We start from the raw sequence: 14,148 nt of genomic DNA on the forward strand, positions 1-14,148 counted from the left end.
CCCAGCGGACCATTACCGATACAAGATAAATGACAGGCTGTGCCGAGAGAACAAATCACAGAGGGAGTAGGACACTGAAAGTGGCGGTGCAAAAAAAAAAAAAACAACAGCTAACCAGAGGTTAAAATTGATTCAATATACTGTCGTTCACCAAGTATACTTGACCCCCGCTATCTTACACGAAATACCCGGGAAGGGCCCCTGCTTGGCTCTGCTGTTCTGTGGGAAAAGCGGACTTCCCGCATAGGCTATGGCGATGTTGGGCATTAAACACGTACTGGCAGACTGACAGCTAGGCTGCACACAGCAACGGGATGGGAGGCCCCAAGGGACCATAAGCAATGTCTTCTTGGTTTGCTCCCTGTCCATGAGAAAAAAGTTCTGAGTAGGAAATTCCTTGTACTGGGGTTAGTCCTGGCAAAACGGCGAATTGCCATTCACTGGCTTTCCCCAACCCCTCCCGAGGTATGGATGTGGGTGACAGATGTGGCTAAATTAGCTGTAGCTGAGATGGGGCAAAGGTGTGAATGTAGGACGGATGTAAAGCTGAGACTATTTAAGGGCATGGGCGGCCATGCTGGTAGACTTGCTTGATGCCTCAAACACTAGACCACCCTAGACTGTTGATAATTGATTTTCAGAAAATGTGATGATACAATGAGTGGTGTGATGGGAGGTCATGATGTCCAGCCGCAGCGAATACATTAGGTGTCTAAGATCCTATACTGTAGAAGATGAAAGATGCTCATGTTCATGTCAAGTATGTGCTTGCACTCCTGAATGCTTTTTGTGTGTTTTTTGTATTTATTTTAACGGCCAACTTACAAGTCTGTTCGCTAAGAATGGTATAGTAAGGGGAGAGCGAGGGTGGGTCGGTGGGGAGAGCGAGGGTGTTCTCCATTTGCTTTACCAATATCTGTGGCACATGGATATTACTCGGTGAAATGACAAAGATAATCATAAAAAGATGAAAACAATTATACATATTTTGGTCATCTGACTTGCTCGACGACAGTCTTCAGACTGGGTGCCGGCTGCATGGGCAGGAGACCAGAAAGGCCAGCCAGCTTCTTCCTGTTCAATGCCGATGGGATCTTCCTCGCCGAAGATATCCAGGTGGTCTGAGGTCCTGCAGATGCAGCCTCTCATGGGCCCAGTGTCGCTCCCTGTGATACTGAACGGTCTTCTTGGATTGAAAGGTGAGGCCCGACAGACAGAAAAAATCAGTTTGGTTTGGGGACAGGCACAGATTCAACACCTCATGATGGTCTACCCAGGGGTATTTCGAGTGGCAGTGAAGGCAATTCTGAAAGGGTGTCCGTTCAATTAGCCATGCAGCATTCTCTTGTTTCCCCAAGGTATTTGCACATCAGGGAGACCAAAGTACAGGAGCTTGGTTGAATTAGACACTAGGAGATCAAAGGGTAACCAAACAGGGCCGACAAAAAAAGTGTTCAAGATGAGATCAAAGTTTACTCTGTGCACAGAGAGCAGAAAGAAATAATTTAACAGGGAGTTGGTTCCTATGTAAACCAAGAGGAGTCACATTACAGCTCATTTCTCAAGAGACTTCTTGGAACAAAAACAACTTGCAAACCCAACACTAGTTAGCAGGCGTATACAGCCACACACACTACTAACATTGCATTTTAGACTAAACTGTTGACGCAGAAGATGCTTAAATAAAGCACATCAGCATGTTCAGTGGACAAGGAATACTAGCTATATATCCACAAATAATTTTAATTTGCTCATCTTTCTAGTGAATAAAAAATAAAGCTAGCTATGCGACAATTTTATGCAGCATTGCTTAACAAGGACTTTTTGATTCAGATCTCTTATACTAATCCATATTGTAGTTACGCAGTACATCTATTAAAAAGAGGTTACAATAGAGGTGGTGAACGTGGACCTGGAGAAGGTTCCTGAGAGCAGTGTTGCCAAAGACATGATCTTGGTGATGGCACTAAAAAGAGCAAATCTGACAACAAAATATCTGTTGAGGGTCTTGGGGAAAGAGCTACTATGGAGTTCGCTGCAGACTACTTAAAATAAAATGGCATCATTGAGATTAACAAGAAGACTGGCCTTTCAATTATCAATCTATATGCAAACAGAAAGACTACACATCTAAAAGGGGGAGCTATGGTGTTATCTGACGTCCCGCATCAGCCAAGGGTGTTGCTGACTTGGGAGGAGTTCTCTGGTAACCCCATACAGTTTTCATTTGCAACACGGAGGTTTGACTATAACAGAGGTTGTGGCAACAAAAGAGGTGGCCAATGATATTGGGGGGGGGGGGGGGTAACAATTAGATTCGGGGGATTTGGAGGTGGTAGTGGATCTCCAGTGGAGGGGTGGGCCAGAGCAGAGAGCTCATGACAAAGTGCCCCAAACCAACAAGAAAATATTAACTTTTTTTAGCCAAATGAATGCAACCAGTCTCGGACACCCAAACCTGATGGAATAGGTAGGCCTGAAGGACTGCACATGGGTGGTATGTGAGCACTGAAAAGGTGGTGGTAAAAATGGGTTTGACATGGGTGGCTTTGGATGTAGAGGTGACAACCGTTATGCATTTGAAACAAAATGGAGTCTAAGCCAAATTGAAGGCAAAGTTGCAGAAACTCTCCTTATTAGATATGAAGGACTAGTTCATGTTTGGTCTGATATGATGCTGTACTGTCCCCAACTATTCCGTGTGCTTCCAGAATTTTATTTGGCCGTAGTGGTACAAAGAAAGACAGGGAGGATAGGGCTGGCCACTAACGTGGGAGTGCTTGAAAGCGTCAATAATTCAATCAGATAGAGTTTGATCTTGTACAACTTCCAAATGTTAGGACTGGGGACAGCAGGGTCACAAAAAAAATCAAATTTTACAGGAGACCCTGTAAACAGATCCTGGCTGTTTGGTCGGACATTGAGACTTTGGCTTTTCTATCATGCTCTTCACCCTGCCTCTAATTAATGACTAGATTAGGAATAGCGTTTGGGGTAAAAGGTGGAAGAACCTAACATTGCACATGTAGTAGGTGCTCTGACTGCTAAAGAGTATCTGTGAGAATTCAATTTTAATAGACAAACAGCTCATTCAGTGAAGACATTTTGTCAAAATGCAATCCCTGTGTACAGTTTAAGAAATTCTGCAATGACAAGCAACCACAATTTGAGAGTAATCCAATTTTTATTTCGGTCAGAGGACTAGTTTTCATTCAGACACAGTGACTGATTTGGCATGCAGAAGGCAGCGTGCTCAAGAACAGCCAGGACATCTCAACTCTCCAAGAATGAGACAGGTGGACTAAAAATCATAGGTAAAAACAGCATTTGAAGAAAGCTGGACTAACCCATAGCAAGTGTAAAAGTAATTGTCAGTGACTGAAAAACCGTCATAAACAGGCGTAATGAGAGGAATCTGAAAGGTCCACTGGAAACCAAACTCACCATGTAGCCTCCTTCAACAAATGGAGCAGAGAGCATTGCCTAAATGTTTTTGTGAGCCACATTTTGTGTTTTAAATCAAAATCTGCCAGAATCACCCCCAGGCTGCTTCAGTTGGGTAAAATCTAGCTATCAAGCTTTCAAGTCTCTATTGTAGCAGGGGTGGAGAAGCTCAACACCACCTCTCAAACATAAGCTTGTAACTTTTCCTGCCAAGATGCTGCTGCCAACAGCTCACCAGCAACTTGTTTGAGGCTTCAGCCAATCAGTACGTGTCCCACATATACAAACACACACAGACGAGGGGCAGCGAGCTTAGTTGTGAAAAATGTCCCTTATCAAACACTCTGGTGTGGAAAGCAAAGAGGGATACCAACAGAAAAGCACCAGCATTAGAATTCTTGTCAGCTATGCTTTTGTGGTCTCTTCTGAGCTTTCTTTTTTGGCTTCCTCATAAACAGGCTCTCCTCCATCCTCAGCCTTGTCCTCATCTTCTGGAGCTTTGGAGTTTGGCACCCAAAGGCCGGAATCAATGCATTGCTTCATATAGTATTTTGCTTCCTATGAAAAGCAAAAATAAGCTTGTTAAAGGGCCTAGCAAAACAAAATGAACCAATGACACAGCCCTAAGAGAGCATCAACTTTTTTTTTGAGGGGGGGGGGGGGGGAAGCAGACATGTTAGTACTGGATCATAAATTGAATGACAAACATACAGAGTTTGGTATTGTGGATTTATTGGCGAGCATGGTATAAAAGGTGATTGAAGGTGACCAGAACAGAAGTTACTTTAAATCAGGGAAAGGTGACCAGACGGAGGAACGCGAGGCCTAAGAAACAACATGCCAGGTGGTAGATGGAAGGAAGGATTGAGAAATGCAGCAGAAGGGTAACTAAACCAACTGCAACATCACGTGAAGAGCATATATGGTTAGCTGCACACTTTTTTCGTAGTTATCTTCTATAGGAAAATGTTGGAGGGGTGTGCGAAGTTGGTGAACTTAATGTACATCCATTTAATTAAACTGCGACAACTTTGTGAACATCACGACGTAAAAAAAAAAATAATAAAATTTTATATATATATATATATATATATATATATATATATATATATATATATATATATATATATATATATATATATATATATTCACTGAAAAACCATAGGTTTCAGGCACGTTATAGTTAGAAATTAGGATTTAAAAAACCATAGAATTTAACTGAAAAAACCATAGGTTTCAGGAACGTTATAGTTAGTCGGACATTTCACTCGTACAAACCAATAGAAATTCCGGTATTATAGTCAGTTCAGGCAACTATAACTCACGCCCCAGCAATGCACTGTTGATGACATCACATATTACATCATTCATGACATGGTCAGTGACATCACTGATGACATCACTGATGACATCTCAAATGACATCACTGATGACATCATCCACGTGAACATCTGATGCACCTCCTCACATCTGAATATAACCTTTGATACATCCACTCTAAAATACAGACTATCATTTTCGAAAAAATAGACACATCAATACCAGTTACTAAATACGCACTGACTGATCCCTAGGTCTACACACACATCCACTCATTCACCCACACAGTCACTCATCAATACAACACTATCATATGCACTCATGCACCTATACAGACACTCACACACTGCCACCTATCCAGAGTTACTCACACACTTAGTTAGTCATGCAAAGAATCAATCATACTTCTATTTACTCACCTATACAGTTATATAGACACAACCTCACTTATTCATACAGATTCTAACACATAATTACTCTCTTATAGAATCACTGATACAAATACACACACATCCATGCAGCCATTCTCACAATTACTGACTCTCACATATAGTTATTTATATACACCATCACTCACATATACTGCCTTTTACATATGTAGTTACTTGCACATGTACCATTGAGACATCCATTCACTCACCAACACACCCATACACACACTCACCCACCCATACAGCTGTTTCCACATGCACTAATGAACCCATACACCCAGTGAATCAACCACTCACACATCTATGCACAGTCACACACCTCCCACCCACCCACACACTCAGGCGGCCATACAAATACTCAGGCAAGCAATCAATAACCCATATAGACACTCATGCAGCTACTCACCAACCCATGCAGCAGCTTACACAACAACAGACAGACTGATACAGACTTTCACACAGTTTAGTCACGAACCCATGAATTCAGTAAGACACATTTAATCACTCACTTATTCAGTCAGTCACATACCTATTAAATCCTCCATACATACACTTATACACCCACTCATTCCTCAATACAGCTTGGCATATATATAAAACAAAATTAAACTTTACAGAAACACATAGTCACTGGATGACGTCATCAGTGATTTCATTTGAGATGTCATCAGTGATGTCACTGACCATGTCATGAATGATGTAATATGTGACGTTATCAGCAGTGCATTGCGGGGGCGTGAGTTATAGTTAGCTGAACTAACTATAACACCGGAATTTTTATGGTTTTGTACGAGTGAAATGTCCAACTAACTATAGCGTTCCTGAAACCTATGGTTTTTCAGTATATATATATATATATATATATATATAAATTCAGTGAAAAAACCATAGGTTTCACACAAGTTATAGTTAGCTGTACATTTCACTCGTAAAAAACCAATGAAATTCCACGTTATAGTTAGTGCAGGCAACTATAACTCACGCGACCGCAATCCTCTGCTGATGCTAATACTGTATTTAGACACTTATTTGCCCATGTCTTCTTCCATTAAATTTTAGCTATACATATATTACAAATATTTTTTTTTCATAAAGACACATATGTCAGCAGCAGAGGATTGCGGTCGCGTGAGTTATAGTTGCCTGCACTAACTATAACGTGGAATTTCATTGGTTTTTTACGAGTGAAATGTACAGCTAACTATAACGTGTGTGAAACCTATGGTTTTTTCAGTGAATTTGTACGGTTTTTTAAATGCTAAGTTACTTTACGCCATTCGTGGCGTGCGCGCCCACTTAACGCAGTTCGTTCCGTGCGCGCCGCGCACAGTGAGCACGCGGTGCGCTTCGCGCACCGCGCGCCCACTTTACGCAGTTAGTGCCGTGGTTGGGCCATGTACGCTCGATGTGCTTCGCGCACCGTGCGCACGTGGAGGACATATTATGCGCTTCGTTGTGAAAGATAAACATTTATATTTAGTTTATTTTTTATAAATATGCCTTCGGGCACCATTTGCACACAGGGTGGGGAGAGTTTGGATTTGTTTTTTTTTTTTTTTTAAATTTTTACCGTACGCGTACGGTAAGCGTAATCGGCGATTTTTCGTAAAAAATAATAATTTGAATTTTTGGCCTTGGGGGTTCTTTGGTGAATCAGATACCAAGCCTAGGTGGTTGGGAGCTTTCTAAACTGTCCCTTTCCATGTTTATTCTCTTTGTTTTTCATCCCCCCCCCCCCCCCAGAGTCCGAGAGAGAAAATGGCGGCCGCCGCTTCCTGGTTTCGACCGATTCGAATGTTTACTAAGATCTAAGAGCCAATCAGAATCGCGCTCGTCACCGTACGCGTACGGTAAGCGCACCGTAAGCGCACCGTAAGCTGGCTCAGATATATATATTGATTTAAAGGCTATTTTCTCAGAATCTACTGAACAGATTTACACCAAACCTACAAAAGGCACTTCCTTGACCTGAGGACTACCTCTCTGCCAAATTTCATTTAATTCTGTTCAGCCGTTCGGGCTGTAGCTCTGTCTAAAGGTCCTATGGAAAAATGCATGGGAAAAACGCGTTTTGGGACCCCCCTTTTATCTCAGCCCCCGCTTGACGAATCCCCCAGAGACTTTCAGGGTAGGAGCGGAGCTCAACGCCCCACCTATTTTGAAAATTTCGCGAGGATTCGTCGACCGGCGCCAAAGTTATTCAAAATAGAATGTTGCGGATTTCCTATGGTAAGAGGGTCCTAACTATAACTATCTACTGGCGAATATATATATATATGTTTCCAAGCGTTCGCTGTGAATCCCCGCTCTCCTCCCTCGCGACGCCGGTGCCAGCAACGGTCACAGCTCCGCCTCAATTATTACCATCAAGGCCAAAAAATAGAGGAAATTCTTACGGGATAAGAAGGATTATGCTGAGGGCCGTATCCTAACATATGCCAAGCGCTTTGACTGGGCACAGAGAAATTTGCATACCATCCAGAGACAGAGACAACAAGAACTGATATCAACCGGTTCCAGCTCCGAACTAAGTTCCGACACAGAGGCTTCAAGTGTCCCTTTAGGAGCACGACCACTAACCTTCCTACACGAATTTCAGATTCTGAAACAGAGAAAGGATCAAGAGGAAAGACCACAATCCAAGAGAGGAAGGGGAAGAGGAAGAGGTGCAAAAAGAGGGAGAGGAACAGGAACAAGAAAAGAATCAGATTAAGAAAGAGACGGGGTGGCAGAATGAACTCAAGACTGCGTATACCCACAATGGAGGAGCAGAATAACAAGTCAGTAATCAACCTGTCCTCCAGGGTCCTAACATCGGAGGAAATATCACTATTGTAATTAGGACTCTCTTTCTGTCCCTCGATGGATATGGATTTTGTGAACACTCGCATTGATCTATTCCTGTATATTCGTAAATTGAAACTGATGAAGATTTTCAAAATGAATACCAAAACCAAATCAAGAATAGACAGTATGCTGGGAGAAGATAATTACAACTTGAATATTGAGGATGCAAATCTGATTATGAATTTACATTATATGGAGCAAGATGTGACCGAAATGTCTATGAATGAAAAAAGTGAAATATTAATGGACCTGGGATTTCGGACCGATGCAACTTCTTGTACAGGACTAAGACCCAAGTCCAAATTTAACCCAAATGTCCCGCATGACAACATTGAGACTTTCAATCAGACTATGATTTGGGAAATCAATAAACTAAAGGAACAGAAAACCGGAAAATATAAGGATAATCTAACGAAGTCACAAAGGGAAGCACTAAGAGCATTAAGTAATGATACCAACATAATCATTAAACCCTCTGACAAAGGGGGGAACGTAGTTGTCATGGATGTTTCCCAATACAATCGGGAGGCTCTAAGACAGCTACAGGATACGTCATGTTATGAGGAGATAAGTTGGGAAAGCTACAGGGCCTCAATCACCAAATATCATACACTTTTGGAAAGCTGGAGGGTGGATGGTTTATTATCTAAAGATGAATTCTTATGGCTTAAGAATGAAAATCCACGGGTCCCTTGTTTCTATCTGCTCCCCAAAGTGCACAAACATCCTACTAGACCACCTGGGAGACCTATTGTGTCTTCCAACGGTGGACTCCTAGAAAACACATCGATATTCTTAGACCTGTTTCTAGCACCTTTTGTCTTTAAATTAAGATCATTCTGCAAGGATAGCACTGACTTCTTGCGACGAATCCACGATATCACATGGGAAAGTAATTACCACATGATATCACTAGACGTCTGTTCCCTATACACCTGTATAGAACAACAAAAAGGTGTGGAGGCTTGCATGCACTTCCTGAAAGAAAGACACATGTCACTATGGGAACATACTCTGATGCTTAAAAAGATGATGCTTTATTGCCTAGAGGAAAACATATTTGTTTTTGATAAAACATTGTTTCGCCAAAAGTCCGGTACGGCAATGGGAACTTCCTTTGCACCTAGCCTAGCCAACCTGTTCCTAGGATGGTGGGAAGAATGTGTGGTGTGGGTGGAGGAGAATGAAAGATTTGTACAACACATCCCAATCTGGATCAGGTATATTGATGACCTGTTCCTGATTTGGGATGGACCCTTGGATCTAGCACAGGAATTCATTAATATTCTGGGACAAAATGATCTCAACCTCACCTTCACACACTCTATCAGCAACTCCCACTGTGAATTCCTGGATATCTCCATTGATATAGTAAACAATCAAATAGTGACCACCCTCTTTCGAAAGGAGACCGCGGGGAATACGTTGCTACATGCAACCAGCAATCACCCTACACCCTTACTGAACAGCATTCCGTATGGGGAATTCCTACGAGCACGTAGGAATTGTAACACCAAAGAAGGTTTCCTAAATGAGAAACGGGTCATGGAAAGGAGATTTCAACAAAGGGGCTATGCATCTAAGGTGATTGCCACTGCCAGTCAAAAAGTGGAAAACATGCCAAGAGCCGAGGCAATTTTTTCTTCTAACAAAAAAGAAGTGAAAAACAAAGGGATACCCAGATTAATTACAACATATAATCGTAGATCCAATACCCTAAGGTACCTGATGAACAAACATTGGGGTTTGCTGGAATCGGACCCCATAATAGGCTCTGAAATAGGCGCAACACCAGCGATAACATACAGAAAATCCAAATCGTTGAGAGACCAATTGGTACATAGTTACCAAAATGTATCTAACAGCACAAGCTGGTTGGGAAAAGCCAAGGGTTTTAAAAAATGTGGTTCCTGCAAGGCATGCAAACATAGCAATAATCGGGATAGCTACACTGTGGGAAAGAACATAGTATTGAAAAAGCCTATCAAGAAATTCATTACCTGCACCAGTGACTATACTATCTATGTCCTGGAGTGCCCTTGTGGGTTAAACTACGTGGGCAGCACCAAATTGCAGCTAAAAACCCGTATATTACAGCATATGAGGGCTGTAACTAATAAGGATCTGAACTATCCCGTAGCGAGGCACTATCAGGAAAAACATCAAAGCAATGCTGATTTGATCAAATTTTTTGGCATTGACAGAGTCCTACCCCTTCCCAGAGGAGGGGATCGTGAAAAACTCTTAAGGATTACCGAATCAAAGTACATCATCGAACTTAATGCCAAAATTCCCAATGGGATGAATTATGGGGAGGAGTTGGCAACACATATAGGCTAATTGACTTAGGATAGTGCGATTCTGTTCCTCTCTGTACTACCATACTGAGTGTTCTTTTTAATATCACTATCATTTTATTTTGACATTATAGAGTGAACAGATCTAGGATGGCACGAGAATAGTGTCTTGATCAATGGAATACTGGCAGTCTCTCTCAACTATTAGCTAGGCTTGGCATAGTAGCAGAGACCATCTGTACTAATCTCTATTTTATTTTAATTTATTTTACTTTTATTATTATTATTACTTTCCTCACTTAGTTTTTTTTTTCATTAGTTATTGGGTTTATTAGGGTCGTCCCTCACACTTCACGAACAGCAACTGACCTTTCTGCCCACCTATACATTCCCCCGACATAACTTGGGAAGTGATATAAGCATGATTGGCACCTGAATTTTATGTACGTGTCCTTACGTCCTATTGATTGGAGTTTAGGCCCTTACTTAAACTTGCCAATAACTTAATGCATAATGATTGCTTTTGATTGTATGTATATTGTATGGGTACATTACCCTCAGCTCAATGCATAATGATTGCTTTTGATTGTATGTATATTGTATGGGTACATTACCCTCAGGATTCTTAGGGGCTATGACTCAATACGGACAGCATTTATTGTGGGTACATTTCCATTACCGATAATAAGAACTATTATTTATTTGTCTGTAATTCGCACTTTATATGAATTCTATGGTGCCTTACATCTAGTTTCTTTTCGAATTATTCCCTATAATCAAATGGATCATGAAACGGCTCTGTGTCTTTTACAAAATGTGCAATAATGAATGGCTTAGGCACTTGCCTTCTAACATTTATAATTATAATTTAAATTTGGTTTATTGTACTAATCTGTATAAAAATTGCACAGTATTATTACAAAGTGGTAATTCCTATTGTATATAGACGAAACGTCACGATTTACGAATGTATTTGACAATTATTTATTTCGAACAGAGCGCTCGTAAAGTTTCTTTCTTCTATGTTCATGAACCATGACCTGTATTTCTAGGGGAATTTGGGCACAGGTCAGTAACTTGACAAAGGCTTCGCCGAAACGCGTAGTTCTGTTTGTGTGACACAATAAAGGTATATTGTGTTGTCCTTGGTGTGCCGCTGGATTTATTTTGGAGTAACACCCGGATTTTGTCCTCTTTGTAATATATATATATATATATATATATATATATATATATATATATATATATATATATATATAATCTACTGGCAGTCGCCAGTAGATAGTTCTAGTTAGGACCGTGTTTCCATAGGAAATCTCAAAATTCTATTTTGAATAACTTTGGCGCCGGTTGACGAATCCTCGCGAAATTTTCAAAACTAATGGGGCGCTCAGCTCCTACCCTGAAAGTCTCGGGGTGATTCGTCAAGCGGGGGCCGAGAAAAAAGGGGGTCCCAAAACGCGTTTTCCCCATGCATTTTCCCATAGGACCTTTAGTCGAAGGTACAGACCGAACAGCTGAACAGAATTACTTCAAATTTGGCAGAGAGGTAGTCCTCAGGTCAGGCATGTGCCTTTTGCATATATGGAGTCAATCTGTTCAGTAGTTCCTGAGAAAATTGCAGTTAAAAGTACATATATATCTCTAAGCGCGCACCGTGCGCGCACCCTAACGTGCGCAAGCGTAATTCTGATTGGTGGTTACATGTCAGTCAACGTTCGAATCGCTCGAAATCAGGAAGTGTCGGCCGCCATTTTGTTTGTTTTGGGTGCGACAGTGAAAAAGAGGTGGCGAACGTGAAAAGGGGGCAGGGTAGAGAGTTCCTGACCCCCTAGCCTTTGTCCCTAGAGGACCCCCAAGGGTGAAAAAAACATTTTTTTTTAAATAAAAATATCGCAGGGTGCGCACACGGTGAAAAACCTTTAAAAAAAATATATATATAATAATACATACATAACTTAGCATTTAAAAAACCGTACAAATTCACTTAAAAAAACCCATAGGTTTCACACACATAGTTCGGAATTAGCATTTAAAAAACCTTGCATATTGACTTAAAAAACCATAGGTTTCACACATGTTATAGTTAGGTGGACATTTCACTCGTAAAAAACCAATGAAATTCCCCCGTTATAGTTAGTTCAGATAACTATAACTCGCGCGACCGCCACTCTATCACAAGGATGATGTCATCAGTGATGTCATGAGTGATGCCACTGACCATGTCATGAGTGATGTAATATGGGATGTCATGAGCAGTGGATTGCGGGCGCACAAGTTATAGTTATCTGAACTAACTATAACGGGGGAATTTCATTGGTTTTTTACAAGTGAAATGTCCACCTAACTAGAACATGTGTGAAACCTATGGTTTAAGTGAATATATATATATATATATATATATATATATATATATATATATATATATATATATAAATCCCAAATTTGCCCTGAAGCAAGGACGCCCACGCAGAAGAGTGCTTTCTGAAAAAGCTTTTACTTTCAGAACCGGCATTTACACACCAACAGCAAAGTTCCTAACGCGTTTCAAAGCCGGGAGGCTCCTTCATCAGAGGATGGCACTTGTTCCAACTGACAAACTCGCAGGGGCGCCATACTGCATGCTCATATCTTGCCCACGTGGCCCTCACAGGTGAGTCATTATTCAGGCATGCTGGAACCCGTAGTTTATTATTTGCGAAAAAGTTTCCCCATGTAGGTGCAGTTCGAAAACAGTGTCTTTTCTTTAAAAATAAAATCCAAGTGGACTGGAGTGAAAACGCCAATTCTCTTTCATTCTCCTCAGCTGCGCCGCAAGGTCCGATTCTCTGAGACCTCTTGGCTCCATATTTCAGTGCATGGTGGGGCATCCTTCTCGGCCAGGCTGCCGAGTTAAATAAATCCCAAATTTGCCCTGAAGCAAGGACGCCCACGCAGAAGAGTGCTTTCTGAAAAAGCTTTTACTTTCAGAACCGGCATTTACACACCAACAGCAAAGTTCCTAACGCGTTTCAAAGCCGGGAGGCTCCTTCATCAGAGGATGGCACTTGTTCCAACTGACAAACTCGCAGGGGCGCCATACTGCATGCTCATATCTTGCCCACGTGGCCCTCACAGGTGAGTCATTATTCAGGCATGCTGGAACCCGTAGTTTATTATTTGCGAAAAAGTTTCCCCATGTAGGTGCAGTTCGAAAACAGTGTCTTTTCTTTAAAAATAAAATCCAAGTGGACTGGAGTGAAAACGCCAATTCTCTTTCATTCTCCTCAGCTGCGCCGCAAGGTCCGATTCTCTGAGACCTCTTGGCTCCATATTTCAGTGCATGGTGGGGCATCCTTCTCGGCCAGGCTGCCGAGTTAAATAAATCCCAAATTTGCCCTGAAGCAAGGACGCCCACGCAGAAGAGTGCTTTCTGAAAAAGCTTTTACTTTCAGAACCGGCATTTACACACCAACAGCAAAGTTCCTAACTGAGCATGCAGTATGGCGCCCCTGCGAGTTTGTCAGTTGGAACAAGTGCCATCCTCTGATGAAGGAGCCTCCCGGCTTTGAAACGCGTTAGGAACTTTGCTGTTGGTGTGTAAATGCCGGTTCTGAAAGTAAAAACTTTTTCAGAAAGTACTCTTCTGCGTGGGCGTCCTTGCTTCAGGGCAAATTTGGGATTTATTTAACTCGGCAGCCTGGCCGAGAAGGATGCCCCACCATGCACTGAAATATGGAGCCAAGAGGTCTCAGAGAATCGGACCTTGCGGCGCAGCTGAGGAGAATGAAAGAGAATTGGCGTTTTCACTCCAGTCCACTTGGATTTTA

At 41.7% G+C, this 14,148-nt stretch overlaps 1 protein-coding gene across 1 annotated transcript in view; it reads right to left on the reverse strand.

Annotated features, from left to right (window-relative positions):
• Positions 1-3,165: 3,165 nt before the first annotated feature.
• The window catches only part of CDC37 (cell division cycle 37, HSP90 cochaperone), a 129,913-nt gene continuing 118,930 nt past the window's right edge, over positions 3,166-14,148 (reverse strand). Inside the window, exon 8 of the mRNA XM_085600755.1 lies at positions 3,166-4,002. Within this exon, the coding sequence (XP_085456881.1) occupies positions 3,850-4,002 (153 nt within the window). The 3' untranslated portion in view covers positions 3,166-3,849. The remainder of the gene's footprint in view (positions 4,003-14,148) is intronic.

This window comes from Triturus cristatus, chromosome 4_2 (assembly GCF_964204655.1).
Source record: "Triturus cristatus chromosome 4_2, aTriCri1.1, whole genome shotgun sequence".
Lineage (NCBI taxonomy): Eukaryota > Metazoa > Chordata > Amphibia > Caudata > Salamandridae > Triturus > Triturus cristatus.